Here is a 16871-nt window from a genome sequence, read left to right on the forward strand (position 1 = left end):
CAACCCACTCCAGTGTTCTTGCCTGGAGAATCCCAGGGACGGCGGAGCCTGGTGGGCTACCGTCTATGGGGTCGCACAGAGTCGGACACGACTAAAGCGACTTAGCAGCAACAGCAGCAGCACATATATATATATACTCTCTCTATATATATACTCTCTCTCTCTCTCTCTCTATCTATCTATATATATATCACTTTATTCTTGGTAAAACATTCTATTCTTTTAGCACCTTTTAAAATATTTTGCTGGTGAAAGTGAAAGTCACTCAGTCGTGTCCCGACTCTTTGCGACCCCACGGACTATACAGTCCATGGAATTCTCCAGGTCAGAATACGGGAATGGGTAGCTTTTCCCTTCTCCAAGGGGATCTTCCCAACCCAGGGATTGAACCCAGGTCTCCCTCATTGCAGGCAGATTTTTTACCAGCTCAGTTACAAGGGAAGCCTTTATTTTGTTGGTAGTGGGCATCTTTTTTCCCCTCAAGATCCAGCAATAAAATTATATACAGGAAGGATAGGCATTTGACAAGTCTGATGCAATGGGGAGTAAGTACTTACAGCAGCCCACTTAGGTGTATCTGGCTTTTCATCAGAGTCCTGATTCTTGGATTCTGTATTGGATATAAATACCATAGACCATGTTTTAGGAGAGGTTGCTGATTAATATCAATAATGACAGCTAGTATTAGCTCATTACTTACCATGTGTCAGACAATATTCTAAATGTTTTACACTTATTATCTCATTTAATCCTTACACTACTCTATGAGGCATCATAGAAACAATTGTAGTGCAGCCTTTCCCCATGTATGTATAACACTGTGAGAGCAAACATCTAACCCAATTTTGTCCACTTGCTGTAATCACACAACTTAGATTGTAGAACCTATAGGCCAGGTGACCCCAACCTGTAAGATCTAATCCTTGATGACCTGAGGTGGAGCTGATGTAATGATAATAGAAATAAAGTACACAATAAATGTAATGTGCTTAAGTCATCTTGAAACCATCCCCCCACCCCTAGTCTGTGGAAAAATAGTCTTCCACGAAACTGGCCCCTGGTGCCAAAAAAGTTGGGGACTACTGATCTGTCCTCAATTTTCTGACTTAATATCCATTTAAGCAGATAAGGAAATTGTGTGTGTGCTTAGATGCTCAGTCATGTCCAACCCTTTGTGACCTCATGGACTGTAGCCCGCCAGGCTCCTCTGTCCATAGGGATCCTCCAGGCAAGAATACTGGAGTGGACTGCCATTCCCTTCTCCAGGGTATCTTCCCCATCCAGGGATCAAACCCAGGTCTCAGGCATTGCAGGCAGATTCTTTACTCTGTGAGCCCTCAGGGAAGCCCAAGTTTCATGTGTACCACATAATTCCATTTCTGTATACACCACAGCGTGCTTGCCACCAAATGTCTGGTTTCTCTCCGTCACCATAAAGTTGACTGCCTTTTCACATTTTGACCTTATTTTTTATTTCAATGTGGATTCATGAATTCCTATTTTGTTCAATGGGTTATAATCTGTTGCTATCATTATTTATTTGTATGCCCAAATTGCCCTAGATTCTACCAGTAGGAGTCCTTTCAATCTGGACTGTGGTTTTGGCATGTCCCTATTATTCTCTGAGTACTACTTTAATTTCTTTTGCAGAAGATCTTGTATTTTCCAAGCCCCAACCTGAAATTAAGCATTTTCCAGGGAAGTCTGATTTCTTCTTACAGAGAATGAAATTTGGAAACCAGGATATAGGCATTCTCACTGTGGATGCCCTTCTCAGCTTCTCTGGGTTCTGACACCCTACTCTGACTACCATGGGCCTTCTATGCCACACCACAAAAATCTTTCTGGGCCCCATCTGGGGCTTCCCTTGTGGCTCAGCTGGTAAAGAATCCACCTGCAATGTGGGAGACCTAGATTTGATCCTTGGGTTGGGAAGAGCCCCTGGAGAAGGGAAAGGCTACCCACTCCAGTATTCTGACCTGGAGAATTCCATGGACTGTATAGTCCATGGGATTGCAAAGAGTTGGACACGACTGAGCAACTTTCACTGGCCTCAAGTAATGGCTTTTGGATCAAACTTTTGCGGAAGGATAAAGGAAGAGGAAAAGCTTAACCTATTTTTTACTTTAGAGTTTCCCAGACTTAACATTTAAGCCAAACATTCAGTATTTGACCAGCTCTGCTATCATTTACATAGGATTTTTCTTTCAAATCTTTTTTTTTCTTTAATCATTTTGTTCATCCTGAGCAAATTGTGGGTTTGATGGGCTACTTATGTTTTTTTTTTTCTAATGCCCATTGCAATAAATTAAAAAATATTAAAATAAGAAAAGTTTATTCATTTACTCCTTAAGATTACCTTATGGATGGGAGGGGAGTTGGGGGAAGAATGGATACATGTATATATATGGTTGAGTCCCTTCGCTGTTCATCTGAAACTCACAGCATTGTTAACTGGCTATACCCAAGTACAAAATAAAAAGTTTGAAAAAATATTATCTCAAAATAAATTTACTTAATTAAAAATATGATCAAAGAAAAAAAAAAGATTACCTTAGATACAACCAGTGTGTCTTTGTCATTCTTTGAGAAACACTTGCTTTACTGGATTCCTGCAACTGCAGCCTCCTGTACTTTTTTAGTGATACTCCACTGATAGATCCTCTGTCTTTCCCCAGGCAGGAACTGTACTCCATAACACAGTAAAATCTCTCAGCAATGCCTGGTGTGCCCAGGATTCCAGCATGGCTTACGAGAGAGCCTTTCTGGCAGTGTCAGTGAAACTTCTTGAACATGTGGTCCGCATGGCTCCTGAGGTGGCAAGACAGGTGGCGAGGCCCATGACGAATATGATCAATGGCAACACTGCCATCCGAGAATACATCCAGGGCCAGGGAGGATGGGTAAGTATTTTGGGACCCCTAGCTTTGCTTGACATTGGCACCGTTTTTATATTAATATATATATTTATATTAATACCTGAGACTCCAGTTCATGGTTCTTTCTGTCAGTTGGAAACCATGCAGGAAAACAGTCATTCCAACTTTGCTGAAAATGACAGGATTATTTGGGGGTTTTTTTGCCATGGAAAAGGGGAGCAGTCAGAAGCTCAGCCAGCAGGTTCTGGACCCCAGAGTGTGCGTGCATGCATGCATGCATGGTAAGTCACTTCAGTCATGGCCAACTCTTTTCGACCCTATGGACTGTAGCCTACCAGGCTTCTCTGTCCATGGGATTCTCCAGACAAGAATGCTGAAGTGGGTTGCCATGCCCTTCTCCAAAGGATTTTCCTGACTCAGAAATAGAAGCTGCATCTCTTGCATTGTCTCCTGCATTGCAGGCAGATTCTTTACCGCTGAGCTACCAGGGAAGCCCTGGACCCCAGAGGCAGGTTGCCTAAAATATTGACTGCTAACTTTGTCAAACTAATTTCTACTTCCTTCATATAATCATCTATGATTATATTTATGGTGAGGTTGTAACGTCAGTCTGACTTTGCTCTACCCCTTGGTAAGTTTTTGGGTCTTCTTCCCCTAACATCTTTTGGGTCTTCCTCCCCTAACATCTTTTGGGTGTGTGTCGAGGAAGTTCAGAATCATCTTACTATTTTCTAACCAAGAACAAGGACATCTGCTGTAGTGGTAATGATAGGCAGCGTTCTAAGCCTATGCCTTAGAGCATTTGCTCTGTGGAGCATGCGTCTTCATTTCCAAGATGAGCAAAAGCCTTAGTAGGAGCTGCCTTCCCTTGAGGTGTCTGCAGGTCTTTCTGGTTTCTTTAGGGAGTTCCTGAAGACCATCCCTTTGACTGTAGGCTATTCATTGTCTTTCCTAGGAAAATCTGGAAGGCTGAAGAAGAGATGGAGCTGTTTCCCAGCCTGAACAAGACTTCTTTGACTGATCAGATGATTGATCTCTGGTGATTAAAATAGAGAAACAACCAAATCAAAACCCTCTTTCTCTTGGACAGCGTTGAATTTAGCTGAATAATCTCTTTTCTACTGATTGTTAAAGTTAGGAGCATCTCCCAGAGGTCTACAGAGATTTTTATACTTTCTGTTTTTACATGAGGGGGCTTCCCCTCATGGAGTTTTAATGAGATTTTCAGTGCAACAAAGACCTCCATACTCAAAGTAATGACTTTAGAAGTGGAGTTCCAGGCAACAGGGCAGGTTGCTGGAGATAGTGTGGGGAAAAGGGAGCCCACAGTGAACATTCCATCAGATTTAGCGCCATCCTCTGATAAGGCATCTTGTCTACTAATTTTGCAGTCTAAAGCATTTCAGGGAGATCTTTGGTTTAGAAAATCTTGTTATTTTAAGTTGAGGATTTTCTTTTAAATTCACAACCTAAATCTCATGTTAATTTCACTGGAGCCAAATTATTTTATGTATTGTCAAGGCTGGAAGCAAGAAAATAGCAGTCTGTTCTTCTGCTTTTCTATTAGAAAGGGCAAAGAGCAATAGAGCAGTCACTGCATTTCTATTGCTACCGAATACAGGACGTGCTGGCCCCCTTCTGGGACTGTAGGGCCATCCTAGCTTAGATGAAGCTAGCTATGTACATGCCACAGTGTTTCTCAAAGTGCAGTTCACTTACCACTTGTGGACCTTATACATTGCTGATTTCCAGGCTGCATCCTTAGAGATTCTGTTTCGATAGGAGTAGGCTGGGGCCTAGGATCCTACCTTTTTAATTGGTCCCACTGGTGATCCTGATGTGCATACACATTTTGAGAACCATCACATTTGAGCATGGGTTGGGGAATTACAGCCCACAGACCAAATCAGCCCATAGTTTTTTTTTTTTTTAAAGAAAGTTTTATTGGAATGCAACTATACTCACTTGTTTACATATTACCTATGGCTGTTTTAGTATTGCAACCGCAGAGTTGAGTTATGGCAGACACCATATAGCCTGTCCTGTAAAACCTAAAATATCTACTCTCTGGCCCTTTAAGTTTTCAGACCTCTGCTCTAGAGCTCCATGACCATTTTTCCTTAAGTAATTTAAACTCTGTTTCAATCTTGATAATTCCAAAAGAAACCATAGATAGGATGACTCTTTTGTCCAGAATTTAGTTTGAGTGTTCGTTAGTTCTTGCATAGTCCACACTTTCTCTAAAACCTTTGGCAAATCAGTGAACTCCAGGACTCCTGAGTATTCAATAGAGGTGTGTATTTCCTTGGTCCTGCCACAAGCAATTGGAAGTGATTGGAAGTAAAACATATGGTTTCTATGGTCTGTGTATCACATAACAGCTCTTAATAATCTCATGGATTAATAGACAGTCATCAAGTAGAGACTCCTTCATCTCTAAGCTCCAGAAACTAGATGACATACCTAAACATCAAGAAGAAAAGCACTACGGTATCAATTTTTTTGCTTAAGTGAAGCGTTAATGGCTTTGGCTTAAGTTTAACAAAGCTAACCACATCCCCTCCCTTCAACCAGCCAGCTATCTGGCTCCACCAGATATAGAGACATAAAGATATAGTGCTGCTAATATATTTTGACTTTTTCAAGTTATGCTATTTCCTCTATTCTTCAATAAATTAGGTTGGTAATCCAGAAATGAGATTTCATGTTTCTCTTTAGTAGAAATTAGCTTTTCTTGCTACCACCTTCAGACGCTTGATGTATTCCTTTGTCCCTTACATTACTGTAAACCCAACATGGTGAGTTTTGTGGTATTTGACCTCTTAGGTGAAATCATTATTTTCACTTTGACTAACACTGTTCTGTTCATGAAATAAAATTCTCTCTGCGCATTTGATCTAATTCTCAGCAAGTGCTATCTAAATTGAATGATATAGCAACAGGAAGCAGATTGGTGGTTGCCAAGGGCAGGGATTAGGGATTGGGGTAGAGAAAATAGGTGAAGGTGGTCAAAGAGTACAAACTTCCTATGAGATGAAAAGTTCTGGGGATGAAACGTATAGCATGTTGGCTATAGTTAACAATCTTGTTTAGTCACCAGTCGTGTCCAACTCTTTTGCAACCACATGGGCTGTAGGCTTCTCTGTCCATAGGGTTTCCCAGGCAAGAATACCAGAATAGGTTGCCATTTTCTCCTCCAGGGGATCTTCCTGACCCAGAGATGGAACTCATGTTTCCTGCATTGCAGATGGATTCTTTACTGCTGAGCCACCAGGGAAGCGCATGGTTAACAATACTATAATATATATTTGAAAGTTGCTAATGGAGTAGATTTTTAAAATTCTCAACACACACACAAATTGTAGCTATGTGAGGTGATAGGTTTGTTAACTAATTTTATTATGGTGATCATTTTACAAACATATATATCAAATCATTGCATTGTATGCCTTAAATTTACACCATGTTATATCTCAATAAAACTGGAAAAAAAATAAATTGAATGATAAGTATTAGAGGTCAGCAGTGCCCTCTTTTTATTCTTCCCCCTCTTAGCCATGCCAGCTCCCTTTTCTGTCCTATGTTGCCCACAAAACATCAGAATGTGAATCTAGCTCCAAGTATACTGTAGTGTCTTCTTGGGGGGCCATGCCACACAGCTTGTAGGACCTTAGTTCCCCAACCAGACAACAGCAGTGAAAGCGCAGAGTCCTAACCACAGGACCACCAAGGAGTTCCCCTGTTCTGTAATACCTTGAGACAGAGGATATGGTGCTAGGCAAATAGATAAGGCAGCTCTGGCCTGGGTGTTGTGTTTGTTGCTAGGCCACCCTCTGTCCTAGGAGAGCTGAAGTGATTTGGGCTGTGTGAAAGAGACACTGTAGCCCTGAGATCATGAATGCATTTAGATTGTCTGATTTTAACAACTTGATTTCACCACAGACAAATCATGTGACATTGGGCAAGTAATCCAACTCCTTTGTGCCTGTGTTCCCACAATAGGATTATTGTGAGGGATAAATGATACTACACTTTATGAAGGGTTTAGCCTAATGCCTGGAATATGTTAAGCCTGGCTTGAACAATTCAGAGACCCTGTGGTTTGAAATTCATAAATTTCCAGCTTGAGTTTTTTCTCTTCATTAATTCTGCCTCCCACAAAGGCAAACCAGTCTTATTTTACATTTCACCTCAATGTGATTCCTAAATCTGACTTATTTTCCTTCTTCCTAAATCCATACCCACAAACTCTTAACTATTTCTATTGACCTTTCTTATCCCCACACATTCCCAGATTGCCATCCAACTAACTCAAAGCCTCAGTCATTTTTCCCTTCTCCCTCTCTCTGGTTCTATGCCCCCTGTTGGTCTTTCTCACTATTCCTTCCATTTTGTCCTGATTCTTCCTACAAGAATTTATTACCACCTGCTGGGACTACTGATAAAACCTCCTAGGTATGCTTTCAATTGATCATCCTGTTGCAAGCTTGACCCATTCCAGTCTGTCCCATATATCACCACCAAGTTGGCCAGAGCTGTGATTTTTTTTTTTTTTGGTCCCTTTTTGGATATGATATAATTCATTTTGAAATTTTACATGCCACTGAACAAGATTTTGAGACTTTAATAAAATGTATCAGGACTTCCCTGGTGGTCGACTGGTTAAGAATCTGCCTGCCAGTGCAGAAGACATGGGTTCCATCTCTGGTCCAGGAAGACTCCACACTCTGCAGGGCAACCAAGCCCACGTGCCACAACTACTGAGCCCACATTCTAGAGCATGTGCTCCACAGCAAGAGAAGCCACTGCGGTGAGAAGCTTGTGTACCACAACTAGGGAGTAGTCCTCACTTGCTGCAACTAGAGAAAGCCCGTGCAGCAACGAAGACCCAGCACACCAAAAACAAATAATTAAAAAATAAAATAAAAATTCCTTTAAAAATGTATCAGAAGGGAGCACTTACTGTTTAAAAACCAAGAATCATTTTCCCAAAGCATTGCTTTGATTACCATTCTTTTGAAATCTTTCAGTAGAAGGTAATTGGATGTATTCACTACCTTGGTGATGGTTTCATGAGTGTGTGCACATACCAAAGCTTATCAAATCTACACTTTGAAATGTGTAGTTTATTGTATGTCAGTACTATCTCAATAAAGTGTTTTTTTTTTTTTTTTTTTAAATCAGTGTTTTCCCGTTTCCCATCAAATAAAGCCTGACTTTTCAGCCTGATATTCAAGTTCCCTCGGGGTCTGGCACCAGCTGCCTTTTCTAGTGTTATGGATCAAGACTCTTTTCTACATAACCCATGCTCCAGTCAAACTGAGCCATCATTAAGCCACCCTATGCTTACTCTTCTCTGTTTTCTATTGCTTTCTCTCAGGCTCTACAGACATCTTCAAGACCCAATTCAAATGTTACTTCCTCTGTGAAGACTATACAGATAAGGGATTTCCCCGGTGGTCCAGTGGCTAAGACTCCACACTCCCAAAGCAGGGGGCCTGGGTTCAATCTCTGGTCAGGGAACTAGATCCCACATGCTTGCATGCTGCACCTGAAGATCCCACATGTTTTGACAAAGATCGAAGATCCCAAGTGCAACAACTAAAACCTGGGGCAGCCAAATAAATAAATAATTTGATAAAGGCTATCTCGATAATTCAAGTAAGAAGTGATCTTTACCTTCTCATAACAATTTTTTTTTTTCTGGCTCTGACCCTGACTGTCTTCTCATAATTTTGTTTGCACCACATCTATGGTCTTATCACAAATGGTCTTAAATTATAGTTATTTGTGTGCTTACCTTTTTTGGACATAGTTGGCTTTTTAAGCAACCTTTACATCTGTTTCATTTTGATAGTATATTTCACAGGGTCCTTAACACTAGGCAGATCGCCCCATTCTTACCACTTATTAAGAACATGAGCCAGGCAAAGCTCATTCTGTCCACCTCGCTGATTATTCAAGCTCCTTTTTTTGGTCTGCTTTCTAATTTCTTTTGAGCCAGTTCAAAAAACTCTTCATTGTTTTTTAATCTTAATATAGTTGAAAACTTCTAGAATAGCAGATAACCCCATTGTCCTGAGACATGTTAATAAGCTGGGGGAAATACTCTTGTTCGATTAAGTGTGGTAAACACTGCATCTTATATCCTCCCTCTGCATACGGGATATACCATAGTGGAGGCACTGAAAAGTTCTGAAGTGAGGAAAACAGTTAAACTTTAACCTAGATCACAAAAATAACTATAGTTTAAGACCATCTGTAATGAGACCCTAGATGTGGACCTCTCAAATGTGTATGTGGGTGGCAATTTAGATATCCCATGATCACATCAAACTCATTGTGTTTAAAATAGGACCACTTTTTTTCCCTCTTCAAACCCATTTCTAGGTAAAGCCATTCCTTTCCTCTCTCTACCAAGAAGTCAACAGTTAAGGCCTCCATCACAGGGATTATTGAAATAGTCTCCCAGACCTGCCTTTAAGTTTGAATTACTCCAAACTCATTTCAGAGTAATATTACAAACATGCAAAACTAATCATGTTGCTCAGAGGTTTAAAACTGGAGAGTGGGTCTCTGTTGTTTGTAACAGGAGAAAATGCAAACCCCTTTAGAAGCCACACAAGGTCGTTCATGATCAGGCCCCTTATCTGCCTTTCTAACCTTATTTCTTGCTTTCCTAGCCTCATTACCCTCCTTGTTTCAGTCCCACCAATTTACCTAAGTTGCTTTCATTTTCAAGATTAACATTTATTAACACCATTTTCTTGGCCTGGATGCCCCTTTCTCCTCATATCCCTCACCCCCTCATTTCCAGTGACTCAGTTCAAGATCACACAGACACACTACTATATCCAGAGCTCGGGCTTTGGTTGGTTCTTGGATGGGGCTTCCCTGGTGGCTCAGATGGTAAAGAATCTGCCTGCAAGGCAGGAGACCTGGGTTTGATCCCTAGGTTGGGATCCCTGCGAAGATCCCCTGGAGGAGGAAATGGCTATCCACTCCATTATTCTTATCTGGAGAATTCTGTGGACAGAGGAGCCTGGAGGGCTACAGTCCATGGGGTCGCAAAGAGTTGGACATGACTAAGCAACTAATACTTTCACTTTGGATGTACCCCTGGGCTGACTCTGCTGATCTGTTCCTGCCCATTCCCTCCGTTCAGTTGGACCTTCATCCTCCTTTTCTGTTCTAAAGAAGTGCGGCCGTGACACATTAAGTAAGTTCCCCTCGGCTCCTGAGACTTTGAGGTCAAGTAAACTTGGGTTGTACCCTCCCCACCCACAGCTCTGAGTGGGAAGGTTGCTCAGCTTCTCAAAGGCTCCATGTTTTTATTTGTACAATGGCTTGGATGATAATCCCTACCTCACAAGATTGTAGTGAGGAGTGTGTCAGAGTCTGTGGTAAGGCAGTTGACACAGTGTCAGGCAGAAGCTCAAAAAACTTCTCCTGAGCAATTCACCCATCATTCTGTTGCAGTGAAAAGGAAAAAAGAAGAATGAGTTTTTCTTTTCTTTCCTGAGAACAAAGAAGGTAACAGTGAGCAGGCCTGATCACTCCTGTGCTAAATCACTTTAGTCATGTCCAACTCTTTGCAACCCCGTGGACTGGGGCCTGCCAGGCTCCTCTGTCCATGGGATTCTCCAGGCAAGTAAACTGGAGTGGGTTGCCATGCCCTCCTCTAGGGGACCATCCTGACCCAGGGATCAAACCTGTGTCTCTTATGTCTCCTGCATTGGCAGGTGAGTTATTTACCACTAGCGCCACCTGGGAAGCCCCTTGATCACTCCTAGGTTTACTTTAAATAACTGTTCCTAATCTAGTTTGTTCCTAATGTAGTCTGTAACTAAGTTTGCTTTTCTGCCCTCTAACTCTGCATTAACTACCTTTTGTACCTATTATCCTTTGACTCTATGCTAATTACATCCTATATCTGGTGCTCACCTTTACAGCACTCTCTCTGCAAAATGCCCCTAGTAGTTTTTCTCCTTGCATTATAGAAAGAAGGCCCAGGATCACAATACACAAAAGACAATGGACAATTATTGGGCTACCTGACACCAGCCTGTGACTATTTTTGAAACAATGCAAGAGGAAGAATACAAGATCTTTATACCTTTGTTCCTCATCACCTACCCCGAGGGGGAGCCCTCATCATATATAAGCCTTTAGACTCCTCATGGAAGTTGGGGACACAGTTCTTGGGCATGAGCCTGTTGTGTCTGCCCTCTGTTGTCTAAGGATTAATGCCACCTTTCTATTTCCTCCAAACTGTCTCTGTATTTTTTATTCAGCTTCAGTGGGCACAGAAACCCAAGACTTTTGGCGGCATCAGTTCCTTCATTCTGCAAATGGTTGCATGCTTCCTCTGCTGGCATGTGCCTAAGACAGGAGGAAAGAGGGCAGGGCACAACCACTAAAAGACTGACAGCCATTGAGGACACAACAAAAACTGGTTAGAACCTACTAGGCGCAAGATGGCAGAAGATTTGACTTCCAGTGGACCTTGATCATTATTATTCACTCATTGTAATACATTAGTTAGGTCACACACACCACAGGCACCAGGACATTTATGACTGACCATAAAAGGCCAAAATTGGGTGGTAGCCCAATTCCTTGAAATCTCCACCCCTTCCCCAAAGTAGCTGGAATAATTTTGCCACTCACTGGCCTATGAAATTACCCAACCCATAAAAACTAACCACCCTCATACCTCAGGGCACTCTTGCCTCCTGAGACAGACCACATTCTGTCTATAGAATGTGTATCTCTGCTTTCACTTCACTATGGCTCACTCTTGAATTCTTTTCTGCCTCAGAAAAGGACCCTCACTTGGTATCTATCCCAGAGGCTCACCCAAGACCTAGAAATGATCATCCTCTCATGCCTCATTTTCTTGCAATCTTTTTTTGAAGGATATTAATAAATCTACTTCTTGCCTATCACTTTGCCCAGGTGGCTCAGTGGTAAAGAATCCACCTGCCACTGCAGGAGACACAGGAGATGTGGGTTTAATCCCTGGGTTGGGAAGACCTCCTGGAGGAGGAAATGGCAACCCACTCCAATATTCTTGCCTGGGAAATCCCATGGACAGAGGAGCCTGGCAGGCTACAGTCCACGGGGTCACAAAGAGTCAGACACAGCTGAGCAACTGAACATGCATGCACGTGCACCTTCCCTACTAGAATAAAGGGTCCTTGAATGAGGATAATTTGTTGTTCACTTCTGAAGCTCCCCTCTTCCTCATTCTCTTGCATGTATAGGGATTTCATAAATATTCATTAAATGGACAAATGAAGGAAAAATGAATGACCAATCAAATGAAAGCTGAGACTTCAGGTTTGATTATATTTTGAACAAGACGCCAAGCCTCACTAAGAACTCTAACTCTCTACTGAAAAAAAAAAAAGGTAAATTGCTTCAATTGAAAATTATCAGTTGACCTTTGCCTCTTGACTGTTTCTTAAACCAAAGGCAGAGTGTGATTCTTTGTGTAGTACATGGGAAGTTGACTGTGAAGCTCATGACTGGTGGATTGAAAAATATGATGAGATCCCAGAATGCTGCAGTGACAAGAAGCCGATTGGAAGATGGGTGGGGGACTTTCCTGCTGTGGATGATGTGAAAACATGAGCAAAGCAAATTAGCTGTGTTAGAGGTGTTTTGATTATTATTATTGGAGTAAATTGCTTTACAGTGATGTGTTAGCTTCTGCTGTATAACAACTAGACTCAGCTATAAGCATACATTTATCCCCTCCCTCTTGAACCTCCCTCCCACCCCCTAGGTCATCACAGAGCACCAAGCTGAGATCTCTATACTCTACAGCAGCTTCCCACTAGCTGTCTCTTTTATACAATATTACTAATTATTAGAAAAATGCAAATCAAAACTATAATGAGGTATCATGACACACTGGTTAGAATGGCCATCACCAAAAAAAAAAAATCTACAAAATAATAATTGCTAGAGATGGTGTGGAAAAAAGAGGTGTTTTATAAGCCTCCTCAGTGTTCATTGGAGAAGGCAATGGCAACCCACTCCAGTGTTCTTGCCTGGAGAATCCCAGGGATGGGGGAGCCTCGTGGGCTGCCGTCTATGGGTCGTACAGAGTCAGACACGACTGAAGCGACTCAGCAGCAGTGTTCATTTCTAAAATGAGAAGTAGTTGATTCTGGAGATAAAGGTCATTTCTTCTGGGCCATTGCAGCCCTTTGGGGTGGACTCTGCCTCAGTAATAACACCATTTCTTTTATAACACTAGCCTTGCTGCTTCGTCAGCAGCATTCAGGGAAGTACTGTTTGCCAGGTTCCTGGTCCTCCCGTAGGGAAAGCCCATCTGCTCCTGGCATAGTGAAGGTGCCCATGCAAAGACAAGCAGAGACTGTGCCAGGCAAGAGACCTAGAGTAACTGATGGAGTGAGTAACCAAGTCAGAGTGGATGTCTCACCAAGGCCTGACCACATTAGTTAGTTATCACAGTAGAGCTATTTTAGGTATGCTCAAAACCATGTGAAGTCCTGTGGGTCACACAAATGTACAGAAGACGCTATCATTGCCTTTGATAAGCTTAAAACTATAAGAAGCATTTTATATGTTTTCCTTTGAATAAGTTCCTCTTTTAAATAAACTTATGGGAGACAAAGAACATGTGGAGAAACTAAGCTTCCATAGCTGAACATAAAGACTTATACTGAAGGGATTCAGATTTGGAAAAGTTCATAGTGAGATGGAGTTAGGGGCAGGATCTTTGAAGCAAGGAGTAACTAACTAGGCTTTATTTTCATCTTGGCAAAAATCAGGGGAAATGATGAGAAGTAACCAAAGATATGGCCATAGAATGAACAAGGTCTTAGGGTGATGTGGTTGGATAGGTTGGTTGGGGATATTTGATGAGGAAGAGCTTGGTGACAAGCTGAGGAAGCTGTACTGGTTCCCATCGGCTATCAGAAAGGACTTCCGTTGTTCCGCATTAAAGAGAAGTCTTAACTTTTAAAAAAATTTACTTATTTGTCTGTGCCGGGTCCCAGTTAGGACATGCAAGATCTTTGATCTTCGTTGTGGTGTGTGGGATCTTAGTTATGGCATGTGGGGTCTAGTTCCCTGTTAGGAATTGAACCTGCCCCCACCCCACCCCCCACATTGGGAGCATGGAGTCCCAGCCACTGGACCACCAGGGAAATCCTGAGTCTTAACTTTTATCCAGCCTTAGTTACCAAGAGATACTAGATTGGGAAGATACAGATAGGAAGATGACTAAGAGCTTATCACTGCAGGAATCCAAATGTGAAATGGGGATGGCGGTAAACATGGGAACAGAGAAGACAAGTTGAAGTTGAAAGACATTGAAGAGAAAGGATCAGGAGACTTTGGTAACCAAGAAGATGCTTATGAAGCACTGAGTGATTCACAGATAATACGCAAAGATCAATGGCCCTGGGATATAAGGGAAGGCAGGAGTAGTGAAATTAAAGCCGAGACTAATAAGTGGCTTTTCAAGGTAAAATGTGCCTCCTCAGAGAGAAGGATGTTCTGAGAAAATGGAATGTCTTTCTTGTTGACTAGTTTATCTTGTCCTAATGATCAGCTGATATTCTCGTTGGTTAAAGATTTTTTGTCCTCTAACTCCCAATCCCCATGACACTGATGTTTCCCCTTAAACTGGCACATTCCCCTCTGGTCGGAACAGGTGACAGAGTGATTGACGCCCTTCCCTGTTGTCATCTTTCTTCTGAACAAACGCCAGCGGCAAGTGAGGCAGCAGTGAGATGTTCCTTCCTGACTCCTTTTCAGGCGCTACAGTTTTATTTTCCACTTGAGCCTGCCTTTGACGGTTCTGATAAAGTGTTTATGACTCTTTTACTGCATGGAACTGTTGTGTTCACTTAGGGTTTATGCTGGACTGGTTTAAATGGTTCATTGTAAAAACTCTTCAATTCTTTAAGGTATTTGCTAATCTTTGCTGAATGACCTGTTTTCCCTCACCAGCTCTTGATCTACCCACAAGATACAAATGAGTCAACAGAATCGTCATCAAAAAGAATTATGCTCCTATTGTCCTCCAGTATCTGTAAAAAGAAGTGTGAACAATTAAGTGGTAACTTAGATTTATTAAACATAAAACAGGTTCTTTGTTTTCACCTTCAGTTTTTTTTTTGCTTGCTTGAGTGGTCTGCTCAGGAAATGGCCTTTTTGCTAAGTGAGTTTTTGAGGTTTAGTTATTTCACGATATTTCTGTATCTTTGGTTTGAGAGTGGAACAGAATCCTGAGCATTGCCGCTTGCTTTTAAAGAAGATCTGCTGTTCTGCTAAGACGCTATTTTCAGATCCTCATACGTTGGATCTCAGCAAGTTTTTCTTTCTTATTGACTTTCTTATTTTCTTTCTTATCTCCATCTTATCCCTCCCTAAGAAGAAAATAAAGTTACAAAGGGATTATTCTGAAATATGGGCTCAGGGAAGGTAGATGTAAATTTTATTTTATGACCTGCCTGTTTGTTACTTTACCAGTAAAATTCTGGTTTTGATGGAAGTGAAGACATTCTAAGGTCACAGAGTTTATGTAACTGTAGGTCTCCCAGCTGTCCAAATACAGAAAATCACTTTCCTTCAGGGGCTATTCTTTGCTACTCTGCAAATAAGCAAATTCATTTGGAATATTTTAATTTTTATCAGTAATTAAATCTATATCTTTAGTTCTGAGATGCTTTATGAACTGGTTAAGAGTATTTTTCATCATGTTCTAGCTCGTTCACTATTGTATGTGCAGCCCTTAACATAGTCCAATACTTAGCATTCAGTGGAAACTCAATAAATTTTTTGAACAGATTAATGGATTTTTGTCGGGTTTTTTTTTTCTAATTTAAAAAGTGGTATGATAATTTTAAAAGAAGAGCTTTAAAAACCATCCTTAGGGACTTCCCTGCTGGTCCAGTGGCTAAGACACACGCTCCCAATGCAGGGGACCAGAGTTTGATCCCTGGTCAGGAAACTAGATCCCACATGCCCCAAGTAAGTGTCTGCATGCCGCTACTGAAAGATCCTACATGCCACAACTAAGACCCACCGCAGACAAATAAATTAATAATAATAATAATTTTAAAAAAATCCTTAATCCCAACACTTAATCAATTGATTCTTTTTTTCATCTTTTAGTCTTCATTTAACCATGTGCATACTTTCACATGTTTTTAGTCATGGTGAACTTGAAATTTTGTCTTTAAGATTTCCCCAGACTTCCCTAGTGGTATAGTGGATAAGAATCTGCCTGTCAATGCAGAGGACATGGGTTCTACCCCTGGTCTGGGAAGATTCTTCATGCCACGGAGCAATTAAGCCTGTGTGCTACAACTACTGAGTCCAAGTGCTGCAACTACTGAAGCGCCTGGGCTCTGGGAGAAGAGAAGCCACTGCCATGAGCAGCCTGTGTACCACAACAAAGACTAAACCCCACTTGCTGCTATGAGAGAAAGCCTGCAAGTAGCAACGAAGACCTAGTCCAACCAATAAAAAAATAAGTTTCCCCATATTTTTGATTTTAAAAGCCAATGGGATGACCCAGAGGGATGGGATGGGGAGGGAGGTGGGTGGGGGGTCCAGGAAGGGGAACACATGTAAACCCATGGCTGATTCATGTCAATGTATGGCAAAAACTATTACAATATTGTAAAGTAATTAGCCCCCAACTAAAATAAATAAATTTATAAAAAAATAAAAATAAAAAGCCAAATTGAATTGCATTATCTAGAGCAGCAAGAAATTCTAAATTTAATACTAGATGAGAATAATTTGAGAACTATTACTCTTGCTACGTAGTTAGAATAGGAAAAAGGAGTTCAAAATGGCGATGGCTAAAAGACAAAGAAAGGAAAAAGCCCATGAAAACAGAACAAAAGAAAATCCAAAAAAAAAAAAAAAAAAAAAGAAAATCCATGGACTGGACTGAGAACCTCAGGTGAAACAAACACGCCCCGTTCCTGGCTAGCCCTA

The 16871-nt window shown here is 41.4% G+C and overlaps 2 protein-coding genes across 10 annotated transcripts in view; one reads left to right on the plus strand and one right to left on the minus strand.

Annotated features, from left to right (window-relative positions):
• BCL2L15 (BCL2 like 15) overlaps positions 1-15708 on the plus strand; it is a 16851-nt gene extending 1143 nt beyond the window's left edge. For 2 of the 3 annotated variants that reach the window (XM_081493512.1, XM_081493513.1), the window contains exons 3-4: positions 2679-2903; positions 3835-5775. In XM_081493512.1, coding sequence (XP_081349638.1) covers positions 2679-2903; positions 3835-3852 — 243 coding nt within the window. In that variant the 3' untranslated portion in view covers positions 3853-5775. Of the gene's footprint in view, positions 1-2678; positions 2904-3834; positions 5776-12145; positions 12293-14870 lie in introns of those variants that run through there. The other variant, XR_014054736.1, reaches the window with a different exon arrangement.
• Positions 1-16871, minus strand: part of LOC145507281 (uncharacterized) — a 96838-nt gene that overhangs the window by 16361 nt on the left and 63606 nt on the right. For 3 of the 7 annotated variants that reach the window (XR_014054737.1, XR_014054740.1, XR_014054738.1), the window contains 2 exons: positions 15390-15513; positions 14973-15289 (listed from right to left, as the gene is read on the minus strand). The gene's annotated coding sequence lies outside the window, so the exon portion shown is untranslated. Of the gene's footprint in view, positions 1-557; positions 611-14972; positions 15290-15373; positions 15514-16871 lie in introns of those variants that run through there. The other 4 variants (XR_014054741.1, XM_081493516.1, XM_081493517.1 and 1 more) reach the window with 2 other exon arrangements.

This window comes from Giraffa tippelskirchi, chromosome 5, assembly GCF_054371585.1.
Source record: "Giraffa tippelskirchi isolate mGirTip1 chromosome 5, T2T-mGirTip1v1.2.pri, whole genome shotgun sequence".
Classification (NCBI taxonomy): domain Eukaryota; kingdom Metazoa; phylum Chordata; class Mammalia; order Artiodactyla; family Giraffidae; genus Giraffa; species Giraffa tippelskirchi.